Source organism: Oncorhynchus mykiss, chromosome 18 (genome assembly GCF_013265735.2).
Source record: "Oncorhynchus mykiss isolate Arlee chromosome 18, USDA_OmykA_1.1, whole genome shotgun sequence".
Taxonomy (NCBI): Eukaryota; Metazoa; Chordata; class Actinopteri; order Salmoniformes; family Salmonidae; genus Oncorhynchus; species Oncorhynchus mykiss.
Genome location: NC_048582.1, coordinates 52513033 through 52535189, shown reverse-complemented (window position 1 = coordinate 52535189; position 22157 = coordinate 52513033). Strand labels below are relative to the sequence as shown.

General features: G+C 44.8%; 1 protein-coding gene across 4 annotated transcripts in view; it reads left to right on the top strand.

The window, feature by feature from the left end:
* The window catches only part of pum1 (pumilio RNA-binding family member 1), a 36943-nt gene extending 16438 nt beyond the window's left edge, over positions 1-20505 (top strand). For 2 of the 4 annotated variants that reach the window (XM_036953143.1, XM_036953142.1), the window contains 14 exons: positions 3648-3790; positions 4055-4193; positions 5404-5541; positions 7671-7856; positions 8167-8271; positions 8485-8727; positions 8868-9135; positions 13449-13578; positions 15252-15386; positions 15522-15659; positions 16220-16345; positions 16553-16674; positions 17806-17998; positions 18160-20505. In XM_036953143.1, the coding sequence (XP_036809038.1) occupies positions 3648-3790; positions 4055-4193; positions 5404-5541; positions 7671-7856; positions 8167-8271; positions 8485-8727; positions 8868-9135; positions 13449-13578; positions 15252-15386; positions 15522-15659; positions 16220-16345; positions 16553-16674; positions 17806-17998; positions 18160-18291 (2198 nt within the window). In that variant the 3' untranslated portion in view covers positions 18292-20505. Of the gene's footprint in view, positions 1-3647; positions 3791-4054; positions 4194-5403; positions 5542-7670; positions 7875-8166; positions 8272-8484; positions 8728-8867; positions 9136-13448; positions 13579-15251; positions 15387-15521; positions 15660-16219; positions 16346-16552; positions 16675-17805; positions 17999-18159 lie in introns of all 4 variants that reach the window. The other 2 variants (XM_036953141.1, XM_036953140.1) reach the window with 1 other exon arrangement.
* Positions 20506-22157: the final 1652 nt, after the last annotated feature.

Genomic DNA, 22157 nt, shown 5'->3' with positions numbered 1-22157 from the left:
GCCACTTGTTGTTAGCTTGTTCAGCCCAGCATTCAAACCTCAAAAAGCACGAGCAATTCCTCCAGACAAAAACTTAAAAAGTTCCGTTACAGGTCGTAGAAACAAGTCAAATGATGTATGCAATCCATATTTAGAATGTTTTAAACATTAATCAGCAATAAGGTTCCAACCGGAGAATTTCATTGTCTGAAGAAAAGCATAGGAACGCAAGAACACTCTCTCGTGACCGCGCGTAATGAAACAGAGGCTTTCTGCCAGACCACCTACTCAAAGAGCTATTATGAGCCCCACCTTTATAGTAGAATCATACAACCAGAATCTAAAGACGGTGACATCTTGTGGAAGCCCTAGGAGGTGCATTCTCATCCATATCTAAGGTTGACATCCAATGGCACTGTTTTCTAAATTGAGTTCTCACTTCCTGTTTGGATTTCTTCTCAGGTTTTTGTCTGCCATATGAGTTCTGTTATACTCACAGACATAATTCAAACAGTTTTAGAAACTTCAGAGTGGTTTCTATCCACAGGTAATAATAATATGCATATATTCCCATCTGGGAAAGAGTAGGAGGCAGTTTACTCTGGGCAGGCCCTTCATCCAAAAGTGAAAATACTGCCCCCTAGCCTCAACAGGTGTTAAACACTGTTCCCATGCTTGTTCAGTGAACCGTAAACAATTGATGAACATGCACCTGTGGAACGGTCGTTAAGACACTTACAGACGGTAGGCAATTAAGGTCACATTTATGAAAACTTAAAACACTAAAGAGGCCTTTCTACTGACTCTGAAAAACACCAAAAGAAAGATGCCCAGGGTCCCTGCTCATCTGCGTGAATGTGCCTTAGGCATGCTGTAAGGAGGCATGAGAACTGCAGATGTGGCCAGGGCAATAAATTGCAATATCCGTACTGTGAGACGCCTAAGACGGCGCTACAGGGAGACCGGACGGACAACTGATCGTCCTCACAGTGGCAGACCACGTGTAACAACAACTGCACAGGATTGGTACAGCTGAACATCATACCTTCGGGACAGGTACAGGATGGCAACAACAACTGCCCGAGTTACACCAGGAACGCACAATCCCTCCATCAGTGCTCAGACTGTCCGTAATGGGCTGAGAGAGGCTGGACTGAGGGCTTGTAGGCCTGTTGAAAGACAGGTCCTCACCAGACATCACCAGCAATGACGTCGCCTATGGGCACAAACCCACCGTCGCTGGACCAGACAGGACTGGCAAAAAGTTATCTTCACAGACGAGTTGCGCTTTTGTCTCACCAGGAGTGATGGTCGGATTCACATTTATTGTTGAAAGAATGAGTGTTACACCGAGGCCTGTACTCTGGAGCAGGATCGATTTGGAGGTGGAGGGTCTGGGGCGGTGTGTCACAGCATCATCGGACTGAGCCTGCGTTACAGGAAAGACATCCTCCTCCCTCATGTGGTACCCTTCCTGCAGGCTCATCCTGATATGACCCTCCAGCATGACAATGCCACCGGCCGTACTGCTCGTTCTGTGTGTGATTTCCTGCAAGACAGGAATGTCAGTGTTCTGCCATGGCCAGCGAAGAGCCCGGATCTCAATCCTGTTGGATCGGAGGGTGAGGGCTAGGACCGAAATTTCTGGGAACTTGCAGGTGCCTTGGTGGAAGAGTGGGGTAACATCTCACAGCAAGTACTGGCAAATCTGTTGCAGTCCATGAGGAGGAGATGCACTGCAGTACTTAATGCAGCTGGTGGCCACACCAGATACTGACTTTTACTTTTGATTTTGTTCAGGGGCACATTATTCAATTTCTGTTAGTCACATACCTGTGGAACTTGTTCAGTTTGTCTGTTGTTGAATCTTGTTATGTTCATACAAATATTTACACATGTTAAGTTTGCTGAAAATGAACGCAGTTGACAGTGAGGGGACGTTTTGTTTTTTTGATGAGTTTATATATACAGTTGAAGTCGGACGTTTACATACACTTAGGTTGGAGTTTTTAAAACTTGTTTTTCAACCACTGCACAAATATATTGTTAACGAACTATAGTTTTGGCAAGTCGGTTAGGACATCTACTTTGCATGGCACAAGTAATTTTTCCAACAATTGTTAACAGATTATTTCACTTATAATTCAGTGCATCACAATTCCAGTGGGTTAAGTTTACATACACTAAGTTGACTGTAACTTTAAACAGCTTGGAAAATCCAGAAAATTGTCATTGCTTTATAAGCTTCTGATAGGCTAATTTACATTATTTGAGTCAATTGGAGGTGTACCTGTGGATGTATTTCAAGCCCTACCTGCCTCTTTGCTTGACATCATGGAAAAATCTAAAGAAATCAGCCAAGACCTCATAAAAAAAATTGTAGACCGCCACAAGTCTGGTTCGTCCTTGTGAGCAATTTCCAAACACTTGAAGGTACCACGTTCATCTGTACAAACAATAGTATGCAAGTATAAACACCATGGGACCACGCAGCCATCATACTGCTCAGGAAGGAGACACGTTCTGTCTCCTAGAGATGAACGTACTTTGTCGTGAAAGGTGCAAATCAATCCCAGAACAGCAGCAAAGGACCTTGTGAAGATGCTGGAGGAAACAGGTACAAAAGTATCTATATCCACAGTGAAACGAGTCCTATATCGACATAACCTGAAAGGCCACTCAGCAAGGAAGAAGCCACTGCTCCAAAACCGCCATTAAAAAAGCCAGACTACGGTTTGCAACTGCACATGGGGAGAAAGATTGTATTTTTTTGGAGAAATGTTCTCTGGTCTGATGAAACAAACATAGAACTCTTTTGCCATAATGACCATTGTTATGTTTGGAGGAAAAAGAAGGATGCTTGCAAGCCAAAGAACACCATCCTAACCGTGAAGCACGGGGGTGGCAGCATCATGTTGTGGGGGGCTTTGCTGCAGGAGGGACTGGTGCACTTCACAAAATAGGTGGCATCATGAGGTAAGGAAATTATGTGTATATATTAAAGCAACATCTCAAGACATGAGAGAGAATGGGTCTTCCAAATGAACAATGACCCCAAGCATACTTCCAAAGTTATTGATTAAGGACAACAAATCAAGGTATTGGAGTGGCCATCATAGCCCTGACCTCAATGCTATAGAACATTTGTGGGCAGAACTGAAAAAGCATTTGCGAGCAAGAAGGCTTACAAACCTGACTCAGTTCCTCCTGACAGCTGGTGTAATGGGCCAAAATTCACCCAACTTATTGTGGGAAGCTTGTGGAAGGCTACCTAAAACGTTTGACCCAAGTTAAACAATTTAAAGGCAATGCTACCAAATACTAATTGAGTGTGTATAAACTTCTGACCCACTGGGATTGTGATGAAAGAAATAAAAGCTGAAATAAATCATTCTCTCTACTATTATTCTGACATTTCACATTCTTAAAATAAAGTGTTTATCTTAACTGACCTAAGACAGGACATTTTTACTAGGATTGAATGTCAGGAATTGTGAAACTGAGTTTAAATGTATTTGGCCAAGGTGTATGTAAACTTCCGACTTCAACTGTATAATTTAGCAACTTGCAGTCATGCGTGCATACTTTTTACATATGCATACTCCAAGGAATTGAACCCACTATTCTGGCATTGTATGTGCCAACCAACTTACCGTGTGTGTATTCAGGCCCAGCGGTGATGCCTCCTCAGTACTACGGGGTGACTCCATGGGGAGTGTATCCAGCTAATCTGTTCCAGCAACAGGCTGCAGCTGCCAACAACTCAGCCAATCAACAGGCTCAAGGACAGAACCAGCAGAACCAACAACAGGTCAGTGGCTTCCTATTGGCTAGACCTCTCCTCAACTGCTCTCCTATTAGATAAATCTTCTGTCAGACATTTTTTGCCTGTCTTTCAATGCTCACCACTTTGTGGTTGTAGATTGTTTCAACATGCATAGAGTAATTATTGATGCAATCATGCACATTATTTGGCCAGTCACGTTGTGTCCATGGCATTTTACTAAGGATAACACCAGTTTCAGACCCTCTGCCCTCTTATTGGCTATTGCTTTGTGTATCCTGTGTTTCTTAGGTAATGCGTGGGGGCGGTAACCAGAGACCCCTGACCCCTAGCCAAGGTCCACAGGGTCAGCAGAATGACCAGCTGATCTCCGCCGCAGCTGTCAACTCGGCGCTCGCCTTCGGACAGGGGCTGGCGGCCGGCGTGCCTGGTGAGACGCATACAGACACTCACATGCTTGTGCCTGCATACGCACAAATACACACCAGGTTTCTGTTGCCCCAGGCAACGTAACCCGGGAATATTTTAATTTACCGGCCATTTCAGAAATTTACCTGAACCATATGCATTGGGTGTGTAACCCATTAGGTCGTCCACCGACAGTACTCAGAATGACAAATCACGTTTAGATTAATTACCATAATCTAAACAGAATATGCAACTCCTGTAATGAAGTAGACAATTTTCAAACATTTTCCAAAATGCAATTCGTGGGGAAACACCGTTCTTAACAGTGCACCTGATGAGATGAAAATCTCTACTAGAGACTTAGAGGGAGAATCTAAAGGTGCAACAACTAGGATGGTTTGCTAATATGACTAGGATTGTGCGTTTGGCTTTTCCCTACAAAGAAAGAAAGGTGATAGGAAAACCAAGAGAAATGCTGGTTTCAATGGAATATGAAAGGAAGTCTTTATAAAATAATTGCCTCCATGGTTCCATGGTCAGATTTTGGCTCGGCTACTTTTAAGCAAGGTAAGACATGCCTCATAATATGAAGTGAAATGTTCAGTTTTCAAAATGCATCCTACCTGCAGCTCACATTGCAAAGCGGTGGGTGACGCTCTGATAACATGCCCATCCTTGCCTATTGCATATGAATGGGAGGCACACTAGTTGAGAAATACAAATAGTAGCTCTTTAATTGTGGTGATCAAAACCGTTTTTAATAAGTTATTTATTTTAGAGTTGTTGCATAATGACTGGGTTTATAAAAGCACATTTCACCCCAAATTATGCAAATTAACCGTTAGACCCATAAGCATTACTGTCAAATGTTTTTCCGTTGACTTGTATTTCCATCAATTAATTAAAAAGCACTATCCCTATCGCCAGCATCAATTTTATTTATCGGCCTTTAGTTTTTTTACCTGCCAAAAGCCGGCAATTACCGGTTTACGGACATTCAGAGACACACACACAGGTCAAACACAAGTTTTCCCAAACTCGGTCCTCGGGACCCCGAGGGTGCACGTTTAGGTTTTTGCCTCAGCACTACACAGCTGGTTCAAATGATCAACTAATCATCAAGTTTTGAATCAGCTGTGCAGTGTTGGGGGGAAGAAAAAAAACGTGCACACCTTGGGGTCCCGAGGACTGAGTTTGGGAAATGCTGGTCTAACTCGTGTTTCTCTCTGCAGGCTATCCCATGCTGGCTCCAGCTGCCTACTATGACCAGACGGGGGCGCTAGTGGTCAACACAGGATCTAGGAGTGGACCTGTACGCCTCATGGCCCCCGCTGGCTCAGTTATTATCTCTCCATCCGCTGCACAAGCAGGTAACACACTCCTCCATTTACACTGTCATTCCATCTGGGGTGGCAGGTAGCCTAGAGGTTAGAGGCAGGTAGCCTAGAGGTTAGAGGCAGGTAGCCTAGAGGTTAGAGGCAGGTAGCCTAGAGGTTAGAGGCAGGTAGCCTAGAGGTTAGAGGCAGGTAGCCTAGAGGTTAGAGGCAGGTAGCCTAGAGGTTAGAGGCAGGTAGCCTAGAGGTTAGAGGCAGGTAGCCTAGAGGTTAGAGGCAGGTAGCCTAGTGGTTAGAGTGTTGGGTCAGTAACCAAAAAGGTTGCTGAATTGAATCCCTGAGCTGACAAGGTAAAAATCTGTCGTTCTGCGCCCTGAACAAGGCAGTTAACCCACTGTTCCCCAGTAGGCCATCATTGCAAATAAGAATTTGTTCTAAACTGACCTTCTGAGTTAAATAAAGGTTAAGAACATTTTAAAAATACTCTCTCTACCCCTCTCTCTACCCCTACCCCTCTCTCTACCCCTACCCCTCTCTCTACCCCTCTCTCTCTCTACCTCGCTCTGCCTCTCTCTACCTCGCTCTGCCTCTCTCTCTCTCGCTCTGCCTCTCTCTCTCTCGCTCTGCCTCTCTCTCTCTCTCTCGCTCTCTCGCTCTGCCTCTCTCTCGCTCTGCCTCTCTCGTTCTGCCTCTCTCTCGCTCTGCCTCTCTCTCGCTCTGCCTCTCTCTCGCTCTCTCGCTCTGCCTCTCTCTCGCTCTGCCTCTCTCGCTTTGCCTCTCTCTCGCTCTGCCTCTCGCTCTCTCGCTCTGCTTCGCTCTCTTGCTCTGCCTCTCTCTCTCGCTCTGCCTCTCTCGCTCTCTCGCTCTGCCTCTCTCTCTCGCTCTCTCGCTCTGCCTCTCTCTCTCGCTCTCTCGCTCTGCCTCTCTCTCTCGCTCTCTCGCTCTGCCTCTCTCTCTTGCTCTCTCGCTCTGCCGCTCTTTCTTGCTCTGCCGCTCTGCCACTCTCTCTCGCTCTGCCGCTCTCTCTCGCTCTGCCGCTCTCTCTCGCTCTGCCGCTCTCTCTCGCTCTCTCGCTCTGCCGCTCTCTCTCTCTGCCTCTCTCTCGCTCTGCCTCTCTCTCGCTCTGCCTCTCTCTCGCTCTGCCTCTCTCTCGCTCTGCCTCTCTCTCGCTCTCTCGCTCTGCCTCTCGCTCTGCCTCGCTCTGCCTCGCTCTCTCGCTCTCTCGCTCTGCCGCTCTCTCGCTCTGCCGCTCTCTCGCTCTGCCGCTCTCTCGCTCTGCCGCTCTCTCGCTCTGCCGCTCTCTCGCTCTGCCGCTCTCTCGCACTCTCGCTCTGCCTCGCTCTCTCGCTCTGCCTCGCTCTCTCGCTCTGCCTCGCTCTCTCGCTCTGCCTCGCTCTCTCGCTCTGCCTCTCTCTCGCTCTCTCGCTCTGCCTCTCTCTCGCTCTCTCGCTCTGCCTCTCTCTCTCGCTCTGCCTCTCTCTCTCGCTCTGCCTCTCTCTCTCGCTCTGCCTCTCTCTCTCGCTCTGCCTCGCTCTCTCGCTCTGCCTCGCTCTCTCGCTCTGCCTCGCTCTCTCGCTCTGCCTCGCTCTCTCGTTCTCTCTCTGCCTCGCTCTCTCGCTCTGCCTCTCTCTCGCGCTCTCTCGCTCTGCCTCTCTCTCTCGCGCTCTCTCGCTCTGCCTCGCTCTCTCGCTCTGCCTCTCTCGCCCTCTCGCTCTGCCTCTCTCGCTCTGCCCCTCTCTCGCTCTGCCTCTCTCGCTCTGCCCCTCTCTCGCTCTGCCTCTCTCGCTCTGCCCCCCTCTCGCTCTGCCCCTCTCTCGCTCTGCCCCCCTCTCGCTCTGCCCCCCTCTCGCTCTGCCCCCCTCTCGCTCTGCCCCCCTCTCGCTCTGCCCCCCTCTCGCTCTGCCCCCCTCTCGCTCTGCCTCACTCTCGCTCTGCCCCACTCTCGCTCTGCCCCACTCTCGCTCTGCCCCACTCTCGCTCTGCCCCACTCTCGCTCTGCCCCACTCTCGCTCTGCCCCCCTCTCGCTCTGCCCCCCTCTCGCTCTGCCCCCCTCTCGCTCTGCCCCCCTCTCGCTCTGCCCCCCTCTCGCTCTGCCCCCCTCTCGCTCTGCCCCCCTCTCGCTCTGCCCCCCTCTCGCTCTGCCTCACTCTCGCTCTGCCTCCAGTTGCGGCTGCAGCAGCTGCGGGTGGCGGGGCTAACGGCGGTATGGGAGGCGGGGCCAATGGTCCGTTCCGAGGCATGCAATCCCAGCAGCCTCAGCAGCAGGGGGGAGGGGCTATGTCAGGAAACTCCTTTTATGGATCCTCCTCTCTCAGCAACTCCTCCCAGAGCTCCTCCCTCTTCTCTCAAGGTAGCCAAACAACGTACTGTGAGTGAAAACAAAACGGGTGAATTGACAGATGTTGTGTTCCAGGCGAACTACATTGCAGACGTTTCAATGGATGCATGCCATTTCATCGACTTCACAATCAGGCATCAGATTCCTATATTATTACGAGTTTAGTGGATATGTCAAATATCTATCCAGACGTTAGATCCCGCAGGGGTCTGCAATGTAGTCAGCCTGGAACGTGGCTAAAATGTGTGTGCAAATATTTCATTTCATTTAAATTCCGAAACAAATGTAGATTAACGAAGGTGATATGTTGTTTTCTTTACAGGCTCCGCCCAGCCAGGCCCTGGCTCTGCCTCTCTGGGGTTCGGTCAGAGCAACTCTTCACTGGGAGCAACATTGGGAGCTACGCTGGGAGGCTTTGGGACCGCAGGTGTGTGTGTGTGGTGTTTTATTGTCTCATCTCTCTCCCTCTCTATCCATGTGCAACCCAAGGCTGATATTCAGTAGGCTGGATGGAGAGGCTTCTCATTGTGTTTAACTGTCTGTAGCCTGTCCTCTGTGTATAACTTCCTCTACAGGCCAACTGTAGTGACCGCTGTGTGTGTGTGTGTGTATGTTTAATGGTCTCTCTGTCTCCCTCCAGTGGCTAACTCCAGTGGTGGAAGTGGTTCTCGTCGTGACTCTCTGACCGGCAGTAGTGACTTGTACAAACGCACACAGTCGAGTCTCACTCCCATTGGTCACGGGGGGTTCTACAACGGAACCCTTGGCTTTAGCTCCTCCCCCGGGCCTGTCGGAATGCCCCTGCCCAACCAAGGCCCCTCCCACTCCCTAACCCCACCCCCATCTCTGTCCAATCACAGCTCCTCATCCAACCTCAACCTGGGTGAGTGACGAAGTCTATTAAAATGCTGACATAACTTGCATTGTATTTTTAGGGTTAGTATATTATAACATTCTATCAGTGTTATTATTATGTTATCCAACCAGTACTAACTATCACTACTCTCTGAACCCTCCCCACAGGAGGTTTGACCAATGGCAGCGGTCGTTTCATTTCTGCTGCTCCGGGGGCGGAGGCCAAGTATCGCAGTGCCAGTTCTGGCTCCTCCCTCTTCTCTCCCAGCAGCCAGCTCTTCCCATCGTCACGGCTACGTTACGGAATGTCGGATGTGATGCCGTCAGGGCGGAGCCGGCTCCTGGAAGACTTCCGGAACAACCGCTACCCCAACTTGCAGCTGAGAGAGATTGCTGGGCACATCATGGAGTTCAGTCAGGACCAGCATGGCAGCAGGTAGAGACACACACATCATGGAGTTCAGTTAGGACCAGCATGGCAGCAGGTAGAGACACACACATCATGGAGTTCAGCCAGGACCAGCACGGCAGCAGGTAGACACACACATCATGGAGTTCAGCCAGGACCAGAACGGCAGCAGGTAGAGACACACACATCATGGAGTTCAGTTAGGACCAGCACGGCAGCAGGTAGAGACACACACATCATGGAGTTCAGCCAGGACCAGCACGGCAGCAGGTAGAGACACACACATCATGGAGTTCAGTTAGGACCAGCACGGCAGCAGGTAGAGACACACACATCATGGAGTTCAGCCAGGACCAGCACGGCAGCAGGTAGAGACACACACATCATGGAGTTCAGCCAGGACCAGCACGGCAGCAGGTAGAGACACACACATCATGGAGTTCAGTTAGGACCAGCACGGCAGCAGGTAGAGACACACACATCATGGAGTTCAGTTAGGACCAGCACGGCAGCAGGTAGAGACACACACATCATGGAGTTCAGCCAGGACCAGCACGGCAGCAGGTAGAGACACACACATCATGGAGTTCAGTTAGGACCAGCACGGCAGCAGGTAGAGACACACACATCATGGAGTTCAGCCAGGACCAGCACGGCAGCAGGTAGAGACACACACATCATGGAGTTCAGCCAGGACCAGCACGGCAGCAGGTAGAGACACACACATCATGGAGTTCAGTCAGGACCAGCACGGCAGCAGGTATAATCTCTCAATAATCTCTCATCACTCCTGTCCAGTACCAAAACATAGACCTACTGTCTCATCCTCAATGATGGACTCCAGATGTTGTCTGCTTGGATGCTGGGTCTACCTACATGTCTTTTACAACTGGAATGTTCTACCATGGTGTCATTTCCTCTTTCTCATGTCTTTCATCTCTCTCCTCATCCCTCTCTCCTCATCCCTGTCTCTCTTTCCTCCCGTTCTCTCTTTATTACTCAATCCCCTCAATGCAATTCAATACACTTTATTGGCTTGGAAAGTTTTGGAGCTTACATTGCCAATGCAGAAATATAGGAACATGTTGAATCTAGAGATGAAACCGTATGAAAATGTAATATCGCGATTATAGTGACCAAAATTATTGCGGTTAGCTGTATTATCTGTATTATCGCAGTTAGCTGTATTATCGTGGTTAGCTGTATTATTGCGGTTAGCTGTATTATCTGTATTATCGTGGTTAGCTGTATTATCGCAGTTAGCTGTATTGTCGCGGTTAGCTGTATTATCTGTATTGTCATGGTTAGCTGTATTATCTGTATTGTCGCAGTTAGCTGTATTATCTGTATTATCGCGGTTAGCTGTATTATCGCGGTTAGCTGTATTATATGTATTGTCGCGGTTAGCTTTATTATCTGTATTGTCGCGGTTAGCTGTATTATCTGTATTGTTGCGGTTAGCTGTATTGTCGCGGTTAGCCTTATCTGTTTTATGGTTAGTTGTATTATCTGTATTATCGCGGTTAGCTTTATTATCGCGGTTAGCTGTTATCTGTATTATTGAGGTTAGCTGTATTATCTTTATTAGCGCGGTTAGCTGTATTATCGCGGTTAGCTGTATTATCGCGGTTAGTTGTATTATCGCGGTTAGCTATTATATATCGCGGTTAGCTGTATTGACGTGGTTAGCTGTATTTTCTGTGTTGTCGTGGTTAGCTGTATTATCTGTATTGTCACGGTTAGCTGTATTAGCTGTATTGTCGCGGTTAGCTGTATTGTCGCGGTTAGCTGTATTGTCGCGGTTAGCTGTATTGTCGCGGTTAGCTGTATTATCGCGGTTAGCTTTATTATCTGTATTGTCGCGGTTAGCTGTATTATCTGTATTGTTGCGGTTAGCTGTATTGTCGCTGTTAGCCTTATCTGTTTTATGGTTAGTTGTATTATCTGTATCGCGGTTAGCTTTATTATCGCGGTTAGCTGTTATCTGTATTATTGAGGTTAGCTGTATTATCTTTATTAGCGCGGTTAGCTGTATTATCGCGGTTAGCTGTATTATCGCGGTTAGTTGTATTATCGCGGTTAGCTATTATATATCGCGGTTAGCTGTATTGACGTGGTTAGCTGTATTTTCTGTGTTGTCGTGGTTAGCTGTATTATCTGTATTGTCACGGTTAGCTGTATTGTCGCGGTTAGCTGTATTGTCGCGGTTAGCTGTATTGTCGCGGTTAGCTGTATTATCGCGGTTAGCTTTATTATTGCGGTTAGCTGTTATCTGTATTATCGAGGTTAGCTTTATTATCGCGGTTAGCTGTTATCTGTATTATCGCGGTTAGCTGTATTATCGCGGTTAGCTGTTATCTGTATTATCGCGGTTAGCTGTATTATCGGGGTTAGGTGTATTAGCTGTATTATCGGGGTTAGCTGCATTAGCTGTATTATCGCGGTTAGCTACATTAGCTGTATTGTCGCGGTTAGCTACATTAGCTGTATTGTCGCGGTTAGCTGTATTAGCTGTATTGTCGCGGTTAGCTGTATTAGCTGTATTGTCGCGGTTAGCTGTATTAGCTGTATTATCGCGGTTAGCTGTATTAGCTGTATTGTCGCGGTTAGCTGTATTAGCTGTATTGTCGCGGTTAGCTGTATTATCTGTATTGTCGCGGTTAGCTGTATTATCGCGGTTAGCCTTATTATCGCGGTTATCTGTATCTGTATTATCGCGGTTAGCTGTATTAGCTGTATTATCACGATTAGCTGTATTATCGCGGTTAGCTGCATTAGCTGTATTATCGCGGTTAGCTGTTATCGCGGTTAGCTGTATTATCGCGGTTATCTGTATCTGTATTATCGCGGTTAGCTGTATTATCAGTATCGCGGTTATCTGTATTCTCGGGGTATTGTTAAAATGTGCTGAAAATGTTCAGAAAGTACTGATACACTGAAATAATTTCACCAAGTTTTATATTGAAAACCAGCAAACAACAAATACAATTAGCAGCACTATGCACTTTTTGTTTGCATAAACCATTAAAATAATAACATTTAAAAATGGCACTGTGGCCATGAGGTAAAATTTTCCCTAGTGCAGGTTTTAAGAACACAACCTTAAGTAAGCAATCCAATAAACAAACAACAAATTAAATTAGCAGCATGGCAACCTTTATCAGCCTCAGAAAGCCAGGCCTCTCAACAGTTTGAAATGGCATCATGTCCTTTGCAATGTAATATGAAAGGGCTGGAATGAGGTCTGAGCATTTTTTTTGATGTGGGTGCGTAAGCAGCCTGCCTTTTTTAAATGCTTGCTCAGTGTCTGTCACAACTGTAGATGAGGGACCAATAGCATCACTGGGTTTGCCTGTTGCACACCCACTCTGTAATAGGGAATAGCAAATGCATTATTATTGGTGTTGTCACTATTATTATTATTATTATTATGATTATTATTATTATTATTATTACACACACACACAGTCCATCTGTGTTGCATTTGACTATATGCAATGACCCCATGCACAATTTTCATAAATACAAATGAGTCTTAAGAAGACAGTGATAGTAATTGATATGAGCCCAACAATTGTCTTTGTATAGGAGTCTATAGTGTTTCTCCAGTTGGAACACTTTTACAACCAAGTCGACTACTGACAGATTTTAAATGAACAAAATGTGTTGGTTGGATAACTAAACTACATAACGTGTTATCGTGTGCAATGGGCGAATAGAGTCTGCAGACACAATGCATACAGCAGCAGAACAACGTGTAGTGTCTTTACAAGAGTAGATAACTCTGACAGCTTCAGTTTACATTATTGACAAGCTATTAGCAAGTTAGACGGACAAACCATGGCATTTTTCCCCATTCCGAAGTCACCACATCATCCATTGAGCTGACAGTTAATTGACCTTGCATTCGCTATAAAGTAGAGGGTGGTGGTCACGAAGACCACTCAAGAGATTTGAAGTGTTGCAGGTTCTGCAGACAGGGTGACCATCTTCGATTAAGTTTCCCTCGGCACTCTTGTAAAACCCAAAATACAACCACTTGGTCCTCTTAGAAGGCTGAAAAATCTCCGGAGTGCTGTCACTACTTTCTGCCATGTTTTCACACAAAACAAAACCCACGTTGCATGCTGCATCTGCGTCAGACTGTTGCTAACTTTGGTTGATGCTCGACAGTATTTACCGTGAGTTTTTCAAACCACGGTAATCAAACGATTTAATAGATAATTAAAGTTAGAAATGGTAATACTAATCGTTGGGAATTTTACCGTGGTTTCTCGTGAAACCGGTAACTGTTTTATCCCTCAAAGATGATAATGAAAATAACTATTATCCCCCTCCAGGTTTATCCAGTTGAAGTTGGAGAGGGCCAGCTCAGCAGAGCGTCAGCTAGTCTTTAGTGAGATCCTCCAGGCTGCCTATCAACTCATGGTCGACGTCTTCGGAAACTACGTCATCCAGAAGTTCTTTGAGGTTTGTGTGAACGTTATGTTGGCATCAACATAACGGGGGGTCGGGGTTGTGTGTTTTTTGCCAGGCACCTAATCCAGAAGTTCTTAAAGTTGTGTGTATTGTGGGGGGGGCTAATTTCTAACAGGCCTGTCTCTGTGTGTAAATTGTGTGTTTTGACTGCTACAATGCCTTCAGACAGTATTCATATATACCCTCTGACTTATTCCCCATTTGTTGTTACAGCCTGAATTCAAAATGAAAAAACAAAAACAATTCTACACTATAATGACAATGTGAAAACAGGATTTTAGAGACTTACCCAGAAAGACTCACAGCTGTAATCACTGTTGGCAGTTAGTCTCTGTAAGAGCTTTGTAAACCTGGATTGTAGAATATTTTCCCATTTTTATTATATTTTTTAATTCTTCCATCTCTGTCAGATTGGCCATTGATAGACAGCCATTTTCAGGTCTTGCATAGATTTTCAAGCAGATTTAAGTTAACTTTAACTAGGCCACTCAGGAACATTCAATGTCGTCTTGATAAACAACTCCAGTGTGTTTGGCCTTGGGTTGTAGGTTACTGTCCTGCTGAAAGGTGAATTTGTCTCCCGGTGTCTGTTGGAAAGCACACTCAACCAGGTTTTCCTCTAGGATTCTGCTTATGCTTAGCTCTATTCTGTTTCTTTTTGTCCTGTAACCATATTCCTTGCCGATTTACAAGCATACCCATAACATGGTGCAGCCGCCACCATTCTTGAAAATATGAAGAGTGGTACTCTGTGATGTGTTGGATCTGCCCCTTAGTAATGCTTTGTATTCAGGACATAAAGTGAATTTCTTTGCCACATTTTTTTGCAGTATTGCTCTAGTGCGTTATTGCAAACAGGATGCATATTTTGGTATATGTTTTTTCTTTACTGGCTTCCTTTTTCACTCTGTCAATTAGGTTAGTATTGTGGAGTAACTACAATGTTGTTGATCCATCGTCTGTTTTCTCCTATCACAGCCATTAAACTCTAACTGTTTTAGTCACCATTGCCTCACGGTAAAATCCCTGAGTGGTTTCCTTCCTCTCCGGCAACTGAGTTAGGAAGGACGCCTGTATCTTTGGGTGTATTGATACATCCAAAGTGTAATTAATAACTTCACCATGCTAAAAGCGATATTCAATGTCTAAATTTTGTATTTTTACCAATCTACCAATAGGTGCCCTTCTTTACGACGCTTTGGAAATCCTCGCTGATTTTTGTGGTTAAATCTGTGTTTGAAATTCACTGCTTACAGATAATTGCGTGTGTGGGGTACAGGTGTTAGGTAGTCATTTAAAAAAAATAATGTTAATAAACACTTATTGCACACAGGCCATGCAACTTATGGGACTTGTTAAACACATGTTTATTCCTGAACTAATTTAGGCTTGCCATAACAAAGGGGTTGAATGCTTATTGACTCTAGACATTTCAGCTTTTCATTTGTAAACATTTTTGAAAACATAATTCCACCTTGACATTATGGAGTATTGTGTGTAGGTCAGTGACAGCTCAATTTAGTCCATTTTAAATTCAGGGTGCAACACAACAATATGGGGAAAAGTTGAGGGGTGTGAATACTTTTTTTGAAGGCACTGTACATCATCCAGAAGTGTTTGTTAGCTGTTCTCTCCTCTCCCTCTCGGTCTTCCTCTTTGTGTAGTTTGGCAGTCTGGACCAAAAGCTGGCTCTAGCAGAGAGGATCAGGGGTCATGTCCTGTCTCTGGCCCTGCAGATGTATGGCTGTAGAGTCATCCAGAAGGCCCTGGAGTTCATCCCCTCAGACCAACAAGTTATAGTACGTATTGTACTACCGTTTGTGTGTGCACATCGTCTGTGTATGAGGAGCCTCCAAGCAAATAGCAACTATAGACTGTGTGCTTTGGTGTGTTCAGCTATCTCTAACCCTGTGTGTGTGTGTGTTGTGTTACAGAGTGAGATGGTGCGGGAGCTGGACGGCCATGTATTGAAGTGTGTGAAGGATCAGAACGGCAACCACGTGGTGCAGAAGTGTATTGAGTGTGTTCAGCCCCACGCACTACACTTCATAATAGATGCCTTCAAGGGACAGGTGGGTGACGTGCACACACACACACACACACACACACACACACACACACACACACACATACACACATACACACATACATACATACATACACACATACACACATACATACATACATACATACATACATACATACATCGCCTGCAGGGAACACGTGGGTCACCATGTTAATGGCAACAGCAGCCCAGCGGCAACCATCTTCCATCCACTGGCTAAAGGTAAAAAATTACCATAAAGAGTGTGTGTGTTTTTAAAGAGAATAATGTGCCTGTGCTTAGCTGACTGTGGGAGAGTGAGCTAATGCACTAGATATTGTGGTTTATCAGCTCACATAAAGATTGTCTGTATATTAGTCACATTGGATGGGTCTCTTGGATTTTTCAATTGTACCAATTTCCACATTCCTGCGTGTTTCCATTCCCACTCACGAGATAGTTGTGTGAATGTTAGTGATTGTTTGTCTAGTTAAGTAGGTCATTGAGAATTGGCTTTCTTCAGTCTTTCACTGGTGTGGGTGTGTGAATGAACCATCAGTTATGTCAGGTGTGTCTCTCTCTCTGCAGGTGTTTGCCCTCTCCACCCACCCCTACGGCTGTAGAGTGATCCAGCGTATTCTAGAACACTGCCTTCCAGACCAGACCCTGCCCATTCTGGAGGAGCTGCACCAACACACTGAACAACTGGTGCAGGTAACACACGCACACCACCGGTTTCACCAGACATTTTGCTGAAAAATTGTTAAAATGTTTGTTTTGCATCTGCTGATGTTCAGATCAGGACATTGTCATCACACTGACATTCTGTATTGTGTTTTGTGTTTAAGGCTGGATCTGGTTGAACAACTAGCTAAATTGTCAACTAGCTAAATGCCATACTGTGTGTAAATCTCTCTCCAGGACCAGTATGGTAACTATGTGATCCAGCATGTATTAGAACACGGCAGAGCGGAGGACAAGAGTAAGATAGTAGCTGAGATCAGAGGAAACGTACTGGGGCTCAGCCAACACAAGTTTGCCAGGTACACACTCGCACATCAAGCAATCAAATTGGTTTATCATTTTTTTTGTCATTGACCAAATTTCAGGTCTGCTCAGCGCAAACCGCTTTAAGTTAGTTATAACAGTGGCCAAGTAGACTACTGTGGCTATTGGATCATAATGTAGACTACTGTGGCTATTGGATCATAATGTAGACTACTGTGGCTATTGGATCATAATGTAGGCTACTGTGGCTATTGGATCATAATGTAGACTACTGTGGCTATTGGATCATAATGTAGACTACTGTGGCTATTGGATCATAATGTAGACTACTGTGGCTATTGGATCATAATGTAGACTACTGTGGCTATTGGATCATAATGTAGACTACTGTGGCTATTGGATCATAATGTAGACTACTGTGGCTATTGGATCATAATGTAGACTACTGTGGCTATTGGATCATAATGTAGACTACTGTGGCTATTGGATCATAATGTAGACTACTGTGGCTATTGGATCATAATGTAGACTACTGTGGCTATTGGATCATAATGTAGACTACTGTGGCTATTGGATCATAATGTAGGCCTACCAGAGTGGCATACCATCAAAAACAATGGAGAACATGCATCCCATAACATTTTAACATGCAAATAACTGTTATATCATTCAGCCTACAGACAATGTGTGGTGTTCAATGTAGGCCTACATTCCATGAGACTTTTGAAAAAAGCATACAGGGCTTGACATGAACCTATTTATCCACTTGTCCTTCAGACAAGGACGTGACTGAAAATGTTGTTTGACACAAGAAACCACTTTACAAAATAAAATGAATTCATATTCCCAACCATTATTACAGAAAATGTTACTCCAATGCGCTCTGCCTACAAGAAAACATCTTGTGCAATTTTGTTTCCGTATGTTGTGTTGAAAGTGGCTAATCTTGAGTTGATTTGATCACAATTCCCACATAGGTAGTGTTAACTCTTGAAACTACCTCCGTTTATTCTGCGCGACAGTCCCAGGAGAGCTGTGTGCCCGTGCATGGGAACATGGTTTATAAACTCGTTTTGTATATGTGGTTGTCACAAAGTTACAGTTAACCTGGCCTAGAACGCAAAAGGCCGAGCAGAATCCGTGGCTAACCCAGCCTCTCTCTGCAGTAATGTGGTGGAGAAGTGTGTGAGCCATGCGTCGCGTGCAGAGCGGGCCGTGTTGATAGACGAGGTGTGTAGCCTGACGGAGGGGCCCCACAGCGCCTTGTACACCATGATGAAGGACCAGTACGCCAACTATGTGGTTCAGAAGATGATTGACGTGGCTGAACCAACACAGAGGAAGATCGTAATGCACAAGGTTGGGACCTGTGTGTGTTTGAAAGAGAGAAGAGTGTGTGTGTGATTTATTTTGTATAGCGGTTTTTCATTAGTGTTATCTTAAAGCTCTAGAAATATATGTATCGATGGTTATGCAATTTTGTGTGTGTGTACTTATTTCTCCCTCTCTCTCCCCATCAGATCCGGCCCCACATCTCCACTCTGAGGAAGTATACGTATGGCAAACACATCCTGGCTAAGCTGGAGAAATACTACATGAAGAATGGAGTGGACCTGGGCCCTCTCTGTGGCCCTCCCAATGGCATCATGTAAACTAACAACCCTTACACCCTAACCCTTAAGTACAAGACGGACCAACATGTACGTCAGCCGTGTGCAGTAGATCACCTGCTGTGTGTTGGAGGAACGGTGGCCATTCAACATAAAGGCCGACCACCCTCTCTCTGTGCACAGCTGACGTTGTATTGGAATGTCTTGTCTTCTGTACCATAACCCCTGGCCTATACCCTACATGAAGAACGGAGTGGCCCGCCTAGTGGCATCGTGTAAACTACTATCAATATATACCCCATTATTCCCGACACCCGTAACCCTATATATACACCCCCCCCTCCCCTTTATTCCCCTCCTAATGAGATCATGTAAACTACTATCCTACCCCCCAATTACATCATGTAGAACCCTCTTTAAATACTCCAACCGTCCCGCTCACTCTTACCCCTATGGTAGCCCATTGGGAGGGGCCTGTCTAAACAGGAAGCCTTGGTTAATTTAGCCCCTCCCCCAACCCAAGCATCCCACTCCTTCATTCATTCTCCCTTTTTTTTTTCTTTATTCGTCTTTTAAATAAATTAGAATCATTTAACTTTGTTGCTACTGCTGCGGCGCACACACTGTCCCATCGCAAGTATGGGATGGAACAAACGTATTTAATTTGTCTGACGGCGTCACCAACTCCAACACACACTGTACACAAACAGACACGCACACCACACACACATGCTACACACGCACGCCATGAGCTTACCAGCACACAGATCATTTAGCATGGGAGATTCGTTTCCGGTCTTGCTTCTATATATAGCGTGTATACTTGGTGTAGACCTTTGCATATATATATATATAAATATATATATAAAACTTTGTAGTTTTTCTGGTTTTTGATGTTGAATCTGTATCTATAATGTATCCTAGTAGTGAACACATATTTCTGACTGTATAATTGTACATTTGTAAACCCTTGTAATGTAAAAGTGATTTACCACCCTTTTTGGTATCAGACGATATAAAAGAAAAAAACTCACACAAAAAACTAAAATCTTAGAAAAACTATTGTGCATTTCAGTGTATATTCTCACCTCCTTGGTTGTGACATATAAGTTGTTGTATATTGTAAATTGTAATATCAAATTTTTGTTTTGAAAAGCCCTTTCTATACTGCGTAGTACTTGTACAAAGCCCCCCCCCACCACCACCACCATCTCGTTTGACCTTCCACTCACTGCTTCAATAGAATTCACTTCCCCAGCCCCTGAACTACACCACCTCCCCAACCCCCAAACTACACTGCAAACGTGGCTTGTCCGTTTACTAAACATCCGTTACCCACAGCAAATCCACTGAAATCAACGAGACAAGTCTTTTTACAATTCAAGTCTATTTAAAACGCAGAGAGACCTGGCTGAAGTGTAAATGACTGATAAAGTGGTTTCCCCCTTCTGGTGTAGCAGTCCAAAAACATTACACTTCCGGAACACGCAAAGCGTTTGCGGTGTAGTTTGGGGATTGTTACCACCACCACAGGACACACTGTTAGTAGTAGTAATTTCTGCTTTAACATGAAGCTGTATTTGTTTTTTAGATCTTTTATAGGAATTCTGAGGGAAGGGGGTGAGGGGCCATGAGTTTAAAGGTAGACGCCGTGATATGACATCGTACACAACGGAGCGACTTCCTGCTTGCAGACATCCACAACAACCTATTTCAAATCTGCCAACACTACCCACTATTGGCTCATCTTGAGGCATGATATATGAAAGGTGTTGTTACTTACGTCTCGAAGAAGGAAGTAGCTCTACGGTGTACTGTCATCGCTGAGTCTACCTCGAACCCCAATCTCCCCCCTCCTCTCTCAGGGGGGTAAAGTGAAACCATGGATTGTACAGAAAAGAGGAGAGTGGTGTGTTTGTTTTTTTTGACCTATATTAGTCCTGTAAAAGTGATGTATCATATCATATGTCCATGTCCCCCGGGAAAAGACCGGGCGTCGCCTGTCTTGCCCTCTGTAACCATGATTACCGCTGTGGCAGACGGCAGCGACACGGTGTACATTTGGGGCAGCGAGCCTTGTGTATATGAATAGGAGCACCACCTGTAACCATAATGTGTATAGTTATAACAGAAACCTGTGTATGTTTATTGCCTGGGCAACTATTTTTTGTAACTCCTGTTGTAGATTGTCTCTAAACAATGATGTGAGTCTTTATTTTGAAACAAAACTGAACAAAAAAACACTCAAAATTTGAAGTGTCATTTCGAGTGGTTTTTGTTTGTCTGTGTCTCTGATTTGTGTTGGGTAGCACACAGAGCAGTGTTGAGATGGGATTTGATAATCCTCACCACACCTAAGAATGGAGTGAGGGAGATGCAAAGTACATCACTTGTCTTTTCTTACTTGAGCTGATATAACTGCTGCGAGGAAGGTTTTTATCCATTACTGATGTGGTTGTCACCTAGCTACATTTAGGATGATTATTTCAAATGATTGATTGGTTTCCATTTATTCCTTGATTGGTTTGATCATTTAAGAGTACACATATGGAGCCTTCTCTCTGCAGAGTGATAAAACAGTACTAGCCTTTAAGGATATAAAATTAGTATAGTTGTATTGTCCTCCAGGAAAGGAAGAGGTGTTTTTTATACAGCCACCAAATAAACCAACAATCCCAGAATTTATATCAACTTTTGTCAGGGTAAGGGAATCAGGAAAGACATATTTGTATAATTATGGTGTTTTGTAATGCCTCCTTTTTAAAATATTATTTCATTGTAAATTGTGTGTAATTCAGCTTGATGCCATTTTGTACAGTTTTAAATATTTAAAATCCATTACATCAGAAGACACTCCTTTAGTAAACAGAAAGTCATTTTCTTCTCCTTGCCTTCAGCTGCAGAACTGTTCTCAAAAGAACAAAGGACAAAGTGAGAAAATGTCAGGAGAGTGGTACTTCTCATGGGAACATGCACTCACATGCCCAATAGTAATAGGCTAATGTCACCTCAGTATAATGGAATGGGAAAATAACCCAGGGTCATAGCAGTAGAGTAGCCTAGGCAACAACATAGAAACGCATCGAGATGGACTGACTTGGACTAGACTGCAGTTCGGTTAAATGTTTCAAAACGTTTTTCCCTGTGCCTCTAGCCTAGGCTACTGAACACGACCCAGTTTACTTTTACTGTAGAATCAGCGGATATGTTGGTGTGAAGGCCCTCTGACTCTGGTTGGCCTAATGGTACTTTCAAGACAACTGGGAACTCAGGGGAAAAAAATGTAAAATTATGACTTCAGTGATCTTCAGGTTGGAAAGTCTGAGTTTTAGAAAGAGGCAGGAGTTCCTGACTTGAATTCCGAGTTGGATGACCGTTCAAAAAGTTTTTTATCAGTCAGAGCTAGTTTTTTCCTAGTTCAAAGTAGTCTTGGAACACTCAGAAGTCAGAGATTTTCAAGTTCCCAGTTGTTTTGAACTCAGACACATCCCTGGTAATCTGGAGTTGCACCCATGCGCCCTGCAGTGTGGAATGTGCTCTACCTCGGCCCCTGTGTTTTTTCACTGGGAGGTGTGTGTTTGTATGCAGGGTTGGGTAGTAACGGATTACATGTAATGGGGATTAGGTATATAGTAGTCAGATTAGTTACATTCTTAAAAACATCTAATTATATTTTGGATGACTTTATATGCTATCAAGAGGAACATTTGATGAAAAATTCTCAGCAATGCCATCATTTAGTGCACCATCAAGTCTCACAGGCTCTCGATTCTATTGTCTTGCTGATCGCTCATCAAAGGTGGATGGATTCTTATAGTAGGTCACAGGACTCTTTAAAGTCATTCAGTGTGCTTTATTAAGAAGTGGAGGCCTACTAAGTATGATTCAATAAATGTTTTAATCCATGC